Here is a 17,187-nt window from a genome sequence, read left to right on the forward strand (position 1 = left end):
AATGCATTTTATTCATGCATTTTACATATTTTTGTCGCTGACAATTGTGGGACAACAATGTGCTTTTATTAACTACATTTCTGTCTTTCTTTTTGCATTATTAAATGTCATTTTATTAAATGTCATTTACTGCAGTAAGATAATACACACATATATATACGTACACACACCCACACATAAAGTAGAAATCATCACGAGTGTCTCTCTCGCTGTCTCTACCACTAGAGGCAGCACCCTAAATCGCCCCTGTTTTGAATTCGCTAATGGCAGGAAGCACATGCCCTGTAACCAATCAGAGACACGAGATTTCATAGCATTGTTTATCGCGAGACCTCGGCCTTTCCTTTTCCCTTTTCGCTCTGAGTCCAAGATGGTAGGTGTTGCTAGTAGAAATTTCCTAGTACAATATTCTGTCTATCCAAGACCATCCTCTGAATTCAATCATCTCTTGTCTTTAATGGCAGTCATAACTGTTTCTGAACACCATTTACATTGGATTTCTGCCCCGATTTCTTTGCTATTGGGTCGTGTAAACCACACTAGCGTAACCTCTATGATACAGAACTAGTGCAGTTCAGGTAGCCGGTTCATATCTTGATGTGGATTAAAAATGAGCTTTTTAAGTGGTCCAGAATGCGGATTGTTTAAGCCGTAATTTATATTTACCCAACACTATCTTGGGTTTCTAAATGTAATACTCATCTATGCTTAAAACCGAACTTGTTGACTGTGTTGCTCGTGATAGCAGTTAGCTGTGGAGTGTCAACGTGTGAACCGGCCTATACTGTAGTAAACTGGTTGAGCTGCATGTTACACTTACTAAAGGAACTTAAGTGTTCTCTTAATGATAGAAATTGTGCTCATTCCTTTGCTTTGTGTTAATATTTGTTTGGCAGTGGTAGACTGGACAATAAGAGAAGGGCAGTGGACTGTACTCTGGATGTGATAGATGTTAATACAGTTTATACAGTACTACAGAGTGCTTAGATTTAATCTTACAAGAGATTATTGTTATTGTATTTAATTATATTGATGTGCTGCTGTTTATTTTTCAAGGGAGTTGACATCAGACATAACAAGGACCGTAAGGTGCACAGGAAGGAACCAAAGAGCCAGGATATCTACCTGAGGCTCCTGGTCAAGGTAATTTATCATCATGTAATGCTTTGCTCAATAGCATAATAACACCAGCAGTAGTAATTATTTCAGTCACCTGGGCAGATTTAATTGTGTATTTTATTCCTAATCGTCCTGCTGGGTTGTTAACAGTTGTACAGGTTCCTGGCCCGTCGCTCTAATGCCCCCTTCAACAAGGTGGTCCTGAGGAGGCTCTTCATGAGCAGAACCAACAGGCCTCCCATCTCCATCTCCCGTCTGGTAAGTCGGTCTCTTGCTGTTGACTGCTAATCTTTCGCGCATTTGGATATGTATTCTGCTTTAGTCAAATGTAATATTGTAGCATGTCTGTTTTTTGAGATCAGAATGCATTTTTGGCGAATTATATTTATAAGTCAGGGCCAGCATCAGTTCACGTGAGATTTTTATTTTGTGATCGATCCACATCAGATTGTTTCTTCAGTGTGTGAAATCTTTCCGTTATCAGTTTGGTTTTTAGTGCTGCAGCATCCCTGGCAGCATGATATAAAAATGATTCAATGAGTTCTGTACAGTGAGGTATACAGAATCTAAACTGTGAAAATGTTGAATTGCTGAGCTTAGTGCTCTAGCTGTTTTCATGGGACATGTTTTGCTTTCCAGTGGCCACTTTTGTGATGTAGTTGGGATCTTCTTAAAATGTAGACTGTATTCAGTGTTCCATTTGACTTTGATTTAATTTTTATGGCCTCTAACACTCACATTGTAAATGTTTCAAGAATTAAATGGGAAAAGAGGGAAAATTAAATGTAATTCTTGACGTCATATTATTCATGCAGTTCAGCCAGCAACTACTTCCATCGTATTGCCTATTTACCACCAGTCTTAAACTGTAATACCAGTGAAGATGAGAAGTCATAATGTTGAAGGTGTGTGACCTTTGTTGAGAGTAGTTCAGACATGTCTTTTAGCATGCTCAATTTCTTGCTTTGCTTACATTGCGAACAGATCCGTAAGATGAAGATGCCTGGTCGTGAAAACAAAACCGCTGTTGTTGTGGGAACAGTCACTGATGATGTCAGGATTCAGGATATCCCCAAGCTCAAGGTAACCCCTCCCTTTTGAAATGGCAAAATTCACCTCTAATTTTTTTGTTCACCATAAAGCTGCAGTTCAGTATTGATATTCCCTCCAATATAGAATAGTCTCTGATGTGGTCTTCATGTTCTGTCCTACAGATCTGTGCTCTGAGAGTAACCGATGGTGCCCGCCGCAGGATCTTGAAGGCAGGCGGTAAGGTGATGACCTTTGACCAGCTGGCTTTGGCTGCTCCCAAAGGACAGGGCACAGTGCTGCTGTCAGGTAACTAAATGCCTATGATTTATTCTAATGTGATGCTGTTGTTGGAGTAGATGATATATAAGTAGTGGTCCTGCTCTACTGGTGCTGAGGCATCTTTTGCTTTGTGCACATACAAGCTGGATACCCATGTTAAATGACAGTCATGATAGTTCTGAGTAGAGTAGATCAATTTACTTGTGTGGAAACTTAAGTCTTTTGTAATGTCATAGATAAGATACACTGCTCGAGTCAGGAAAACAGGTTTCCAACTGTATTCTGGCCTGATTGTTGGTAATTGATCATCAGATATTCAAATGTCTCTTTAATCACGTGTCTGCTTTGTAGACCTAATTGTGTGATCACAGATCATCTGAATTTGTCGGGCTGAAGACAACCAAATGTATCAATGCTTAACCTTTATATGACAGGGTTTTCTTTGAAGTGAAAGTATGACCTAAAGCTAAAAACTATCCTCAAGTGGTAGTTTGAGTTCTGTGGAAGTAATCATTTGGTGATGGATTTTTGTAAATTAATTCATCCTCTATATTGATGATTGCAGGATATTGTCTGATATATACTGTCAGCCATTTAATTGGTCATTTATATTCTGTACTGTACAGTCTACACTCTAATAAGGTTCATTCAAAGCCAAAGTGGTGATATGTTGCAGTGTATTGTGTGACCCTTGACTAAAAGGTTTGCAAAGCAAATGGAAATACACATTTTTCACAGTATCGCTTTTCACACAACTATTAGATTGCAAATGAGTTCATCTAAATTGTAATAAGAGTGAAACATTGTCATCTGATGTACAAATTGTACCTTTAAAATGTAGATGTTAGAATTACTTTTTATGAATGGGAATAGGAATACTCTCTGCTGGTAATGCCTTTTAGGGATGCTCCATAACATTTTGAACTGCTTTTTAATTTGCATTATCTGTTTGTCCTCTAGGACCCCGCAAAGCCAGAGAGGTGTACAGGCACTTTGGAAAAGCCCCTGGAACTCCTCACAGCCACACCAAGTATGTATATAGTTGCGTGAAATTATATTCTTTGATCAATCTGATCTCACGGTGGCCAATTTGGTCTAGCAATAAGACAATAGTTTTCCTCTGGAAATTACATTTGAAAAAGCAGGGTTGACTTTGAACATGATTTCACTGTTAGCGCTGACTTTGTAGTTTTTCTCTTAACGAGCACTCTATTGTGCATTGACTCCTGTGTCCTTTGTGCAACTTTTTTTCTCCATTCCTTGCCCTTTGTCTCTTCTCTTGTTCCCCTTGTCTCTCTGTGGAGAATAAAATGTAACTTATCAGGGTTGTTTATATCTTGGTCCATATGTAATTTATGGCCTTTGTTGTAGTGAATTAGAAGACATTGTAGTGTACAAGGACTGCGGTCCTGATTGTACAGTTATGCAATATCATGTTGCGTGGATGTTCTGTTGAATTTTGGCATTCTGCCCAAAGACATATCATTTTTATTTATCAGTACTTTGCTCTTGGTCAGGGTGCTGCCACATCATGTTAAGTTAGATTTATTGTGTGATATGGTTCTCCACTGCAGGCATGATTTTTCTTAGCAGGAATGATGACACTTTCTGTATACAACACTCTTGATTAACCACGATTAAATCAAAATGTACATTATACTATAGCAAAGGAGAACTTCAAACGTTTGTTCTTTGGAAAGAGTTTTTGCTACTACGTTTTGAACGCAAGAAAGAAACCCAGTGCCATTAAAGTTCAGTTGTAACTGAATGGCTGTCATTAAGGGAGACTTGTAGCCTGTAATCACCAGTTTTATTGAGTGCTGAGTGCTCGTTTGTGTTGCAGCATTGATTGTGAGAATTAAAAAATGCTCAATCTATTAATTGGATGTATATTTGTATTATGTGAATGTCTGTGGTGCTATCACCTTATACTAATTTCTTATTTCTCTTTTTTTTAGGCCCTACATCCGCTCCAAGGGCAGGAAATTCGAGAGGGCTCGTGGTCGCAGAGCCAGCCGTGGTTACAAGAACTAGTTTGTCTTTGTTTTCCATGCAATCTGATACAAATAAACTGGCGACTGTACAAAATAAGTTGTCTGTGGTGTTTTTTTATTAGACAGCATAAAAATACATCTGCCTTTTTTGGTGGTGGGTGGGTGGGGGTGCTAACATGGTGTGACTAACTTTAAGCAGGGAAATATCCCAATGGGTTTACAATTTATTCCTGATCTATGACTTGTTATTTCCCATGCATTCCTCACATTGGTATCAACGTAACTCTCATTCATCAATAGCCTACTGATATGAGTTGGCTTGGAAAAAAGTGACTTGGCCAGGAAGTGCTGGTCTGTCAATGATTGGAGAATGTCGGTGGGTGTTGCAATGTTTTCCTTATCGCCATTGGATTTCCTCTCCGCCGCTCAAAGCTGCTGCTACTGCGTCTCCAGGCGCTTCCTGCACCGACTCACAGTTTTCAAGGCAAGCGACTGTATATCGCTGTGAGAGGGGATACAAGATGAGGTAATTTATTTCTTTTGCTTTGATGTATTAGATTTAACTTGGCTTCTCCTAATCTGATGTTGGGAAAACATATCACTCTTTAAAGTTACGAATTTTCGTGTCTGTCTGTCTGATAGAATGAGATCATAACGCCTGTAAGCTAACGTTGCCACTTAACGTTACTGTTGTCTGCGCCAACTTGGGTGACTGCCCCATCAAAACCATCAATACCTGAACCGTAAAATGTCAGATGGGAGCTCCGCAGTGAACCATCGGTGATGCTTAGTCATTTTCAAGAGAATAAAGGTTAAACAGCGTGAAATGTCAGCTTCTACTTGGATTTCATGTCAGTTAGCAAAGTCCTAGCCACTGCTAACTGACAACGCTGTGCAGTGTTGCGCTTGTCTGGCAGCAGTTTACAGTAGCTACTGTATTCATAACATTAGCTAGCATTTGCTAACTCCTTGATTTAACGCGAAGAGTCCTCCCCTAATTAAAGCATCAAACGCTCTCTGCTTCTCGAAAACGGTTTCAAAGACTATGACATTTCTGAAAGTAGCTCACCAGAACCGTTAAAACTACAGCTAGAGTTAGGAAAGTCAGCTGGCTAACAGTCCGTCAGCCTGCTAGCTAACGTTATGTGGATAACATCGGTAAAGTTTAACGATAAAGTGTAGCTTTTGCTTTAGGTCGTCGGGCATCTTAGACAAACTTGCTGTTAAGTGTGTATCGCTAGCAATGCCCTTACTACTGGAATGCTATTGAGTTCAAAGTATACGTTAGCCGAAACTTGCCCAAAATACCCCGAAGTCACTCATCAGCAGCCTCATTGTGTGGGAGACAAAATTAGCCCGCTGATATTATTTCTGGGTGTCCCCGCCCTTCATTTCAAGGACGTGAGGTGCAACAATGGGCATCAGTAAGGTCCTTGTTTGTGTGTGTTTTATCAAGGCAGGGTATCAGCCAAGTATTGCTTCTGTCTGCACCACAGCTTGCACAGTGTTTAATGCCTGCTTTAAAACTTGAAAGAGAGATGTGAGCAGTTCCGCGGTGACAGTCCGGTGCTTGTATTTCAACACACTCATTTAGAGCCTGATTAACTGTAGCCTGACCTCTAAAGTAACTACACTACCATCTGTTTACATAAAAAATAATACGTTATTATGAGTTATACACAGTGAAACATTTTAAGAAATGACTCATTCTCCAGTTGTTGGGTTTGTGAAATGTATCCCAAATTTTTGGAGACATTATGTTTCTCATTATGTACCTATTTCTAAAGGCCTATCCTATCATATCAGGAATTTTTCTTTTTTTTAGGACTGTTACTCACTAATGCGCATTGCAAAACCTGTGTAATCCAATCTCATTTAGGTCAGCAAAAAAAACAGAATCTCAATCCTAGATTCACATTGTGAAAGAGAGACTGTTTCCCCAAATCCTGTTCGAAATAAGCCCAGAACATGAACGCAACAACCAGATGTGGTCGTTCTCACACAACCTTTCATACTAATGACGTCTGAGCAAGGCCACAGAGGATGTATGACTGTGAGTCATTATATTCAGAGACGCTCCGAAGGGGGCAAGGGGCATGATGGATCTTTATGTTGCTTCACCCTGTAATCTCTTCCTCTTATCATAGCTGTGAACTTGCTTTACTCTAATTGTGAAAATAAGGATGCAATTTATTTTATTTAATTAGTTCCTTTTTTTAAGTTTAATTTCTTGGCCATCTGCTATTAAACAAAGCACTTTTTTCCAAACTCTGCAATTGACTTGTCGTTCTCCTCCCCTCCTCCTTTGTCATCGTTCAGGAACAGAAATCTTTGGGAAGGAACGTGAGGATTTACTCAAGGATATTACCATGACATGAAATAAGGACCTCCCCTGGAACTGTCTTCTTGTTTGTCTTTTGTTTCTGTTTTTATTTTTTCGTTGTCTGGTCTCCACCTGTCTTACCTAGTAATCCCCTGTCTATGTGTGGAGACCAGGTAATGAAGTAGTGTTTTAGTATTTGTCTGGATGAAATGTTGGTGTATCACACTACTGTATAGGGGTCTGGCCTTGTCGCTCTTCTTGTCTGCCTCCTATATGTCACTGAGATTAAAGATAGCAATAGAGGTATCAAAGGTCTTGAAAAAGACTGCACTTATCATATCTTTGTGGCATTTATGACATTTCGGGCCGCACTTACCATACAGCATTATTTTAATTTAATTTTTGTTGCCTCCTTGTCTAAACAAGGTGTGTTTGTCTTACTCATTTGTATTCTTTCCTCAGCAACTAAGATTCAGTTTTGTCCTTTTATGTAATTATTTAAAGATTTATCTTTAATGTGTTCTTTAAGTAGCTGCTCAGCTGCCTTATGTTTTTATCACAATAGGTGGCTTTAAGTTGTAATGTAAACTCTTTTGTACTTATGCAATCTTTGTGAAGAACATTTTTGTTTAAATGACTGATCTTGTCATAGAAAATATACATGTTTAAGTCCTGTTGTCTTTGAATATATTGAAGTATCCATTTTTTCACTGGCAGTAAAGTGTAGAAGCTGACAGCTCTTTAGATCAAACTGATAGGAGCTTTCTAACTGTGACACAAAGACTGGTTTTTGGCAGTTTCTATCTTCACTGGATAAATACTCAAAACAGAAGAACCTTTAAACTGGAAGAAGTTTTTTTCTTTCAAATGAAGAAATACTTCTTAAATTGACAGGTGGGAATAGAAACTCAGGCCTGTTTTTTTTTTTTTTTGTTTTTTTTGACTCTTGAATTCAAGCACTGAAGAGGGAGAATGATGCTGAGGAGATTTCAGGGATAAAGTTCTCATATTCAGATACATTTTGATTTTCCCTGCAAATCTTGCTGGACTGGAATTTGCTGCCAAATTCTTGAAGTTACTTGTTAGACTGACTTTTTCCTGACAAACTGCATCCACCAGCAGTTAGGATGCGATCTCCAGAACCGTTTTCACCTTCTACGTCAGAGGCCCTCCTTCATGGCCAGTTTGCCAGCTGGGGATCCGGCAGCAACAGCAACAATAACAGCTGCCCCAACAGCCCTGGTGGTCCAGGTGGACTCTCCCCTGCTGCCTCCCCTACTCCGTCTTCGGCCTCCAACTATGCCTTGACCCTCACCCACACGCACATACATATCCAGCGTCTGTCACCGCGGCCGGGGAAGGAAACCCGTCTTCTGCTGCCTTTGTCAGAGCTAGTGGGATGCAGCTGTCCTCGCGCTCCTGCGCCTCCTCTCCTGGTGCTGTACTGGTACCCCCCTGGCAAACGACGGAAAGGGGTGTCCCGGCGCAGGCAGGTGAGGGCCTACTTGGCAGAAAGCAGGACTGAAGCTGAGAGGTGGTCGGCTGCCGTGCAGTGTCTACTCAGAGATGTGACCGTCACTGCTGACACAGGTGAGTGTGTGTCCCACTAGAGGCTTGCTTGTCCAGCTTGGGTGAAGGTTGTTAGTTGGTTGTTACATGGTGCAAGATCATACTGGTGACTGTAGAAGCCCATTAACTACATTTCCCTCTGCCTGCCCTTCACCTGGTTCATCTCATTTCAGTATGTTGTGAAGTTCAACCATAGAGCCCTGTGTATATTCTTTTTATTAAGGAATCCAGGGCATTGATATAGAGTGGAGTTATAGCGTACGGCTTTATCAAAACTCCATCATTGATGGTTTACAGCAGATAAGCGAGGTCAACATACTTAACTAACCTCCGAGTGTCTATATAAATAAGAGTTTAAGTCCTGTTGTTTACTACAAAACCTCATACTGTTGCCTCACGCTGCCTTGATTCATGCTTCCTTTGTAAATGGCAGCTTAATGTTGCAGTGACCCAAGACCTTTCTGTATGTACTGCACACACATTTTGCGACAAAGGCTATGGAGGCTGTGGGTTATGTAGCAAAAAACAAAGGGGCTTAACACTAATACACTCTAAGAGGCTATAAGATTTATTATTAAGAGGATTTTTATTTGGATCTTTGTTTGTTTGTTTGTCACACATAACAAGATTCTTTCCCTTGTTCATTTGTCTTTGTGTTTTGCCCTTATCTGTCCTACACACACGCTCTGTATCATTCAGTATCAAATGTAGAGACAAAGAGGGTGGGGTTGTGCAGCTTGGCACCCCTTCCCTTGCGCTTTGCCCCCCAGCCTCAGTAATCAGTCAGATAGCAAAGTCTCGCTCAGTGTTTACTTTTATATGTGTGTGTGTGTTTACTTTTTTCTCGCCATTACCTCACATACTTAGCCAACATCTCACATCCTTTTCTGTCTCCTTGCTCCTTGTTTCAACTTAATCTTAAACCCATAAAAATCTCTTTAATCCCTCGTCATTTGTTTTCGTCAGTCTTTGCCATTCACACCACTGTTTCTCTCATCCCAACACCATCATTCATTTTTAGCTTTTATTCTTTCATTCTTCTGTTTTCACACACCGTTGCAGTTCACCACCTTTTTGTCCTCAGTATTGCCAACCCTCTGTTTGACGTGTAGTTACTGTTCCACTTTGTTAACACGATAGCTGTGGTCACTCGGATTTCCTGTTGATTTGCTGTGGTGTATTTTGTTGCATAACCCAGGATTATCTGAGAGTGCAGTGATTTCATCTCCTTCTCTGCATTGCTGGCATCCATCTACGGCATAGCAAATCTCAGACTGATTTTCAGACACTTTTTATTTATTCATTGTCTCACACCTTGGATGATGAAAGAGAAGAGGAGTAACGTCTATCAGTTGTATTGCCTCTGTGTCCTCGCTAGAGAGAAAATACACAGCTGTTTTGTTTTGACCATCGTGTTTTTTTGATTTTTACCCTCTGAATGATGAATGAATTTAAATGATTAACAGACTCGCTCTCAGTTGAGAACACAGTGCAGTGTGAAGTAGATCCTGTGAAATGAAATAAAAAAAAAAAGATTAAATGATAGAATTCAAAGTCCCATGTTGGTCATCACTGTGTAATGACAGCTTCATGGTACCTAGATTTGAAACTGCAGTGAATCTTTAAGTCTTTTCTTTGTTCTGGACAGAAACTGTGTGGGTTTTAGGTTATTCATGCTCTTCCTTCTTTTTCAACCAGAATTTTCAAGAAGTCTGCTACCTCGTCCCAGGCGACTACTGTTATTGGTCAATCCTTTCAGTGGGAGAGGCCAGGCAATGCAGTGGTGTCAGACCCACATCCTGCCGATGATCAGAGAGGCCAACATCAGCTATAACCTTATACAGACAGGTAACACACCAAGTGCAACTGCAGCCTCACAAGGTGTATAAAACATAAATATATAACAACTATTAACTTTATTAATCTGTCGTAGAGCGTCAGAACCATGCCCGGGAGCTGATCAGAGAGATACCGCTCTCAGAGTGGGATGGCATCGTCATTGTCTCTGGAGATGGCCTGCTGCATGAGGTGGGTACTGCTTTTGTTGAGTGACGAGGTGGAATTTAAGGGCATTTTCATGTGGGAATTTATGTAACAGTGAATATATTTATGCTATGTTTGTTTACCACATCCATATGCAGCTTGAACTGTGTCCACAAATATGATTTTCTGACTTTTCTGTCTTCCCGTAGGTAATTAATGGGCTGATGGAGCGTCCTGACTGGGAACAAGCAATAAAAACACCTGTTGGCATTCTGCCCTGTGGCTCCGGGAATGCACTAGCTGGCTCCATCAACCACAATGCAGGGTAAGCATGTGTCTCATTCGTATCTGTAAAGGTGAGAATTGTGGCCTTTTCGGTTGAATCACTGAGCTCTGTGAGCACAAGAATTTGGTAATTAAGGATAATCTGACAAAGATTTTACCAACACAATTATCTTAGATTCAGTGTATGCTGTTAAGTTTGTAGTTTGATGTACACCACTAGAAATTAAAAAAATATTTTATCAGCATAGTGTTATTATGTATTTGACATGCCGTCTTGCAAAACTGTTGTACTTTGTTGTACTTGTACTTTGTGTTTCTAATGCAAGTAAGTGACTTTTAGCAACAAAAACAATTTTACACAAATAACAAAATCAGATTAACCTAGTTCACATATTGCACTTTGTCTTATCTTGATACAAAAGAGCACAGTGTTTCCATATTTTTCGTCATCTGATTATCTACACAGAAGACTTTTTATTGACCTTTTGTTTGAACAGATTTGTATTTTTACTGACAGGAGGTGTTTTTTTTTTTATGTCCTTCAGGTATGACATGTGCCTTCGGGAGCCCCTCCTTTTGAACTGCTGCTTTTTGCTCTGCCGAGGTGGTATCCGACCCATGGACGTGGTCTCTGTGACGACAAGCCCTCCTCCATCCAACAACAATCGTGCTGCAGCACCCAGGAAACTGTTCTCTTTCCTCTCTGTTGCCTGGGGCTTTGTGTCCGATGTGGACATTGAAAGTGAAAGGTGAGTGTGTAATTGCTTATGCTTAGGGGTGGCCAATCTGGCCAGAAAATAATATCACGGTCCATTTAATCGCAACGCAATCCACAATTTAAGTTATTTTGATTCATTTTGAAATTCCCTGTTGATTATAGCAAGAGATGAATCATCTCCTTTCACCATTAAAACAGAAGTAATAGGGCATTGACTGTTGCAGTATCTATGATTATGCTGAAAAGTAGATCGACCCCCTTCAAGATTGCTTTCAAACTACAAATCGTCAGATTGCCCTCTCTTATTTATTCTGTAAGAAACATACATGGTTGGCATCTAAAGCATGCCCCTAATTCTCCTGCGATGTCCCTTAGTTTGACTTAAAAGTTCGCTTTACTTGAAATCTTTCCTCATTTCAGGTATCGTGGCCTGGGCTCAGCTCGCTTCACCCTGGGCACCCTTGTGCGTATAGCTTCTCTTCGATCCTACAAGGGTCGTCTGTCCTACCTGCCTCCTTCTGTTTGCACCGGATCACCAGATGCTACACCTCCTCCACCAAGAAGACCCCTCTCCCGTAGTATCACAGAAGGCTTGGAGGGTTTCTGCCGAGTGCCCATCCATCGCACCTGCTCTGATATGGGCATCAGCGAACAGAGGAGCCTGCGTAGGGGTGAGGGAGAGAGGGAAAAAGAGGAGAGGCAGAGAGAAAGGGAGAGGAGAAGGGAGAGAGCTAGGGGAGGAGGAACTGGCGTGGTGAGGGCAAGCAGTCTGGCAGAGGACAGAGAGAGAGAACGGGAGGGGGAGGTGGAGATGGAAGCAGAAGAGGAGAGGTCAGGGACATGTTCAGAGCGGTCGGGAACAAGTTCAGAATCGAATGAAAGGGATGAATGCAGTATGGGAGGGGTAGAAAGGCTGGCAGGGATCAAGGATGAAAGGGAAGACGAGGAAAGAGTGGAGAATGACCCCGATGAGGTGGAGGACAAGGATAGGGAAGGCGGTGGGGGTTCTGTTGAGGCGGAGAGAGCACTGCATGCAAGCGAGCCGGGAGAAAGCTGTGGGGTTGACATGGGGCGAGAGGCAGATGAAGAGCCACAGGGTGGTTTCACTTACCGAGATAATCTTCAAAAAAGAAAGAATTCTGCCCCTTCCAGTCAGATAGTCAGTGCACTCTTTAACCAGCCTCTCAGTCAGGAGGCAGACACAGACTCTGGCCCCTCATATGGGGTAGAGGACGTGGATCTGAATGGAACCTACTACCAGAAGGAGCCCTACCCACTGGACGTTGCTCGTGAGCGAGCTCTCACCATTTCCTCTCCCTTTCGTCACTCTCCCTTCTCTTACAAGCCCAAGACTCTGGACCAAAACCAGAATGCATCCCGGCCAAGGCCCCTCTCCCTCCTCCAGCACTCCCACTCAAACTCCCTCCCCCCTAAACTCCCCTCCTTGTCCCTGTCTCTTTCTCCCACACCCCCATCTTCCCCTTCATGTGCCTCTCCACACTCCTCATCCTACCTTGTCCCTCGTCCAAACACCCCAAATTCCACCTCACCCTCACCCTCTCTACGCACACCGTCCTCATCTTTTAGCTTTGACATTGCCGAGCCAGCAGGACCCCAAAAGAACCGTCCTTTCTCTCTGCCTTTAAATCTCCCTAAGGATGACTTGTTACCCCCCCTTGACCAACCCCTTCCCACCAGAGACTGGGTCACCATTGAAGGGGACTTTGTCCTTGTCCTGGCCCTTTATCAGACCCACCTTGGGGCTGATCTTTTTGCTGCGCCCCAGGCCAGGTTTGACGATGGGCTTATCCACCTGACCTTTGTGCGGGCAGGGATCTCCAGAGCCACTCTGCTGAGACTGTTCTTTGCCATGGAAAGAGGAACCCACCACTCGGTCAGCTCGCCCTATGTGAGCCATGTAACCTGCAGGGCCTTCCGGCTGCAGCCTCTGTCCACACGGGGGACGCTCACTGTGGATGGAGAACTGGTGCCCTATGGGCCACTTCAAGCGCAGGTCAGAATAGGGAAAAACTGTGTTTAATACTGGCTATACTTATCATGAAATGTTGTAATCTCATTCTATACAGCTTAACACTTGAGTTAAATCCACTCATAAAGCATCAGTCATTCACATGATTGACAACAACATATGACTACGTTTTCGCGCCAGTAAAGATGTAAAGATAATACTGTTGAATTTGAATGTTGATGAGTTACTGTGAAACTTCTGTCATTGGTAATATTTTTTTTCCCTCTGTATCTCGTAGATTCATCCTGCCATGGCTCGTCTCATCGTTGGCGACTCTGGGGTGAAGATTACCAGATTCTAATCAGGGATTGGTTTAACTGATTCAGCACTCTACTGAATTATGTAATCTCTGTTTTCATCTATACTCTTAAATAGAGCGGGGGGTATCTGAGAGACTGAAAATAGCCTGGATTGCAGAAACTGCTTTTCTAGGGTTTAATGAAAGGGATAACCCACCAAGCCACACATCATTGGAGCACGAATGCAGGGATTAATAGTGAATTTGAAAATGGATGAAAAATGCGCCTCATTGCACAGCTGTTGGATTACGCTACGCGTACCCTGAGAAGCATGAAAACTGCACAGCCTGGGATAGTAAGAGGGAAGAACAATCGAATGTTATGGGTTTTTTTTTGTTTTTCTTTGTTTGTTTTTCAGATAGTGCATGTGTTGGATGTATACATAGTAGTATGCATGCAGAGAAGCACTACCTGATTGTTGCCTTTCAATGAGATGAAAAGAAGTCAGATTAAATTCACAGAAAGTGGTTCTTAACCGTAAAATGCTACGAAAACACACAGAGATTCACTTGGGCCAACATCCCGTTAAAACTGGTATATAAAAGTCTGAAAACGTCAGTCGCTGATAGGAATGCCTTATCTGACACTGGACGGTATAGTTGTACCTTTGTCCTTCCTTACGTTCATAAGAAACCCAAATCTCTGTCCACTTATCAGAGTGTCCGTCCATGCATAAATACAACACCCACCTACTTACAGTTATTTTTGAGCACACTACTCTCTTCCTTGTTTTAAGCATCAGTGGAGAAAAATGTGGATAAATGTACACTATACTGATCATTCTGTTCATGCGCAGCAACTCAGTGTAGCGCAGCACATTACTGGGAGCAATGGGACCGTTGGACGGTGACCATTACTGACAAATTTACATAATCTGCTTGTTTTTCTTAGTCAGTGATATGAGACTTTTTCACCATATTGGACATAAAAATATCTGAACAAAATGAGCTTCATTGTCAGTGGTTTTAGGCTTTTCATTTTCAAGATTTTTTGTAAAATCACATGCATTAACAGCACTGTTTTATGTCAAAATATATATCACTGTATCTGAGTAAACATCTTTGGAAGTGGAGAGGACTTTACGTGCCTCTGTTAAAAAGTAAGCCGTGCATTGATTTAGCACAGTAAAAGAGTGTAAGCAGTACAGAAAATCACAAGACTAGATTGTGTATTTAGATTCATTTAATGCAGAATCAGTTATGATGTTTTGGCCTAGAAATGGATGCACTAGTGTTAATAGCTTAATCCAGATACTATGATAAATGGATCACATTACATTCCTAGCCTGAAAGGAATTAAAATGTCTCTGTCTGAACACTCATACCTTTTAAAATGTAGGACTGACTGATTACAAAACCATATAGAAACTGCTGTAGAGACAAACTAGGGCACAACACTAAAACCCAGCAACTTTTGTGTTGTCAGGTCAGACCTGTGTTCTGGAAATAAATCAGATGGACGGAAAACAACTTTGACTGAGAAATTATTCGGCAGCCAAAGCCAATCTGTTGAAGTAACTGACTGGGTCTTATATTTAATATATCCTGAGTACTTCCAAATGATGATGTGCTCCTTATTGAAATCAAACAGCAGAGCTGGGAGCCCTACTAAATATTCTTGTGTTTTTTTTTTAATGTCATATTAAAACCTGCTGATCTGCTTGGTATTCACAGAGGATAAATGATTAGCATGTGAAGTGTATCAATCATTTCAATCATGTGGCGATTGCTCGCATCATCGTCATCATATTGTCTTGGTCGTGCCTGGACAAATTAATGCCTTTGTATAATAAGCCTGTATATTTTGGCTGTCGATTGTGAACTGTTGAAACCTATCTGCAGAAAATGGAGTAAAACTCTTTGCCCAACAGGATGTTATTTTCTTCTTTCAATTTTGTTTACCTTTTGAGCATACAGTGCAGCAGTACTTTCACAATTACACTGTGCTTACACAGCTGCAGAATGTGAATACAGCATTTCCATCTATGCTTGTAGCACCATCAAATACAGGAATCCATATACACTTTGAATGGAGTTTTGCCAGTATGTTTACTCTTGAAGTGTAAGAGACTAATTATGATAGTTTACCTTCCTAAACATTTTGTCGTCCGTTACCATAATTAGCACCACAATGTTATAGACCAATTTGATATGACAATGTCGAGGTATAGCCCTTCAATTGATAATGCCATTAAGATGTCTGTAGTGAACTGCCTGTAATGAAATTGTAATTATTACTAAAATGATGAAAATATATACATATACAATGTACAGATGATAGTTACATATGGTTTTGAATAAATGGAACTTGATAAGTTTGTCTCAAGCAAATCTACTGTACTTTTATCACACCAATGTGTCTTCTCATTCATGTAATACGGTCAGAAATCTTCATATCATATCCAGAGAGGGAAGTTGCTTTTATTAGTAACATCCTTTCATATCTCTTGGCATGTTTAAAGAGTTGCCCACTGACCAGACCGTAGCTTATCTGCAATCTTCTCTGACACATTGTAGTAATAAACAAATGAGATATATGACTGTAAAACAGTTTCATTTCTACAGTGAACTGGTCCCTCGGGCTTTTCCTTCTTCTTTTAAGCACCTCTACTGTACTCTTGTAAATTTACTGACTTCTGTTTTGTTATACATGTGTACCATTTGGGAAAAGCTTTTGACCAAAGTCCCCTGAGTAAACATTTTTAGGTTCCATAGCCCCGGAGGACATCAAATCACTGACCGAGGCAGTGATTTTATTAAAATAATTAAATGTGCAGGCAACTCAAAACAAATAACCAGCACCTGAAGATGGAAGAAAATACAATATGAATATAGTTGTTGTATTGATATATCTCATCAACTGTATCACAGTTTAGGGAACCATAGTGATTTGGGGCAAATATGTAGAGAAGTAAAAAACAAAAATAATATACTATTACAAATTGGTCAGTATTAGTTTAATATCACACAATTTTCCTACTCAGAAGTTTCAGGACAGTTAATAAATAGACCTTCAGGTGAGAAATGGTGTTTGTAAAGGTAAAGACTAAACTTTCAATATCAGTTGGTGAGCTAATATGGATGAGAATTCCTTAACGTGCTCAGAAAAATAGAACTTTTCACACCTCCGTTTCCATAACAACTGAACAAAACCCATCTGATGGTGAAGATAATCTGGTACAATCAAATCCCCCACAATAGTTTCTAAATAGGATCTCTAGTAACATTCATTTGATAAAGAGACCAGTTGGTTTCCAATCCCTAGGTCTCTTTTTCATTTTTTGTATTTCATGTCTTTGCAAAAACAGACAGATTTTGTTAAATAGCTATTTTTACACAATTACTACAAAATCAAATTTTATGAAGATACAATGTCCCTTGAGAGAGGTATGCCTCTAGCTGAAAGCATTTAGACACATCACATCACTTTGTATTTATTATAAAATGTAAACGTTTACTGTTAAAATGTATTTAAAAACCTGCACCAATCTATCTCCACGTACACTTAGAAATGTTTGTTAACAGGCTACTAATTACGAAACAAATAAATTCCTAAAT

The 17,187-nt window shown here is 40.7% G+C and overlaps 2 protein-coding genes across 2 annotated transcripts; both read left to right on the plus strand.

Annotated features, from left to right (window-relative positions):
- The first annotated feature begins 262 nt into the window (after positions 1-262).
- On the plus strand, positions 263-4,518 carry rpl18 (ribosomal protein L18). Its single transcript, XM_046400545.1, has 7 exons — positions 263-373; positions 1,057-1,143; positions 1,270-1,377; positions 2,104-2,202; positions 2,334-2,457; positions 3,391-3,460; positions 4,389-4,518. The coding sequence occupies exons 1-7, from the start codon at positions 278-280 to the stop codon at positions 4,462-4,464; spliced, it is 660 nt and encodes a 219-aa protein (XP_046256501.1). The 5' UTR covers positions 263-277; the 3' UTR covers positions 4,465-4,518.
- A 290-nt stretch (positions 4,519-4,808) lies between these two features.
- Positions 4,809-15,944, plus strand: sphk2 (sphingosine kinase 2). Its single transcript, XM_046399850.1, has 8 exons — positions 4,809-4,950; positions 6,744-8,337; positions 10,015-10,164; positions 10,250-10,344; positions 10,509-10,624; positions 11,130-11,333; positions 11,723-13,316; positions 13,570-15,944. The coding sequence occupies exons 2-8, from the start codon at positions 7,875-7,877 to the stop codon at positions 13,630-13,632; spliced, it is 2,685 nt and encodes an 894-aa protein (XP_046255806.1). The 5' UTR covers positions 4,809-4,950; positions 6,744-7,874; the 3' UTR covers positions 13,633-15,944.
- Positions 15,945-17,187: the final 1,243 nt, after the last annotated feature.

The sequence above is a fragment of the Scatophagus argus genome, chromosome 9, assembly GCF_020382885.2.
Source record: "Scatophagus argus isolate fScaArg1 chromosome 9, fScaArg1.pri, whole genome shotgun sequence".
NCBI lineage: Eukaryota > Metazoa > Chordata > Actinopteri > Scatophagidae > Scatophagus > Scatophagus argus.

What these genes read in the sequence shown, in the direction of transcription:
- sphk2 (XM_046399850.1), top strand. Translation starts at nt 7,875, where the DNA reads ATGCGATCTCCAGAACCGTTTTCACCTTCTACGTCAGAGGCCCTCCTT. An exon ending in GACCGTCACTGCTGACACAG is followed by an intron (nt 8,338 to 10,014) that starts GTGAGTGTGTGT and finishes TTTTTCAACCAG; the next exon opens with AATTTTCAAGAAGTCTGCTA. An exon ending in ATGGGCCACTTCAAGCGCAG is followed by an intron (nt 13,317 to 13,569) that starts GTCAGAATAGGG and finishes TGTATCTCGTAG; the next exon opens with ATTCATCCTGCCATGGCTCG.
- rpl18 (XM_046400545.1), top strand. Translation starts at nt 278, where the DNA reads ATGCCCTGTAACCAATCAGAGACACGAGATTTCATAGCATTGTTTATC. An exon ending in TTCGCTCTGAGTCCAAGATG is followed by an intron (nt 374 to 1,056) that starts GTAGGTGTTGCT and finishes TTATTTTTCAAG; the next exon opens with GGAGTTGACATCAGACATAA. An exon ending in AGGATATCCCCAAGCTCAAG is followed by an intron (nt 2,203 to 2,333) that starts GTAACCCCTCCC and finishes TCTGTCCTACAG; the next exon opens with ATCTGTGCTCTGAGAGTAAC.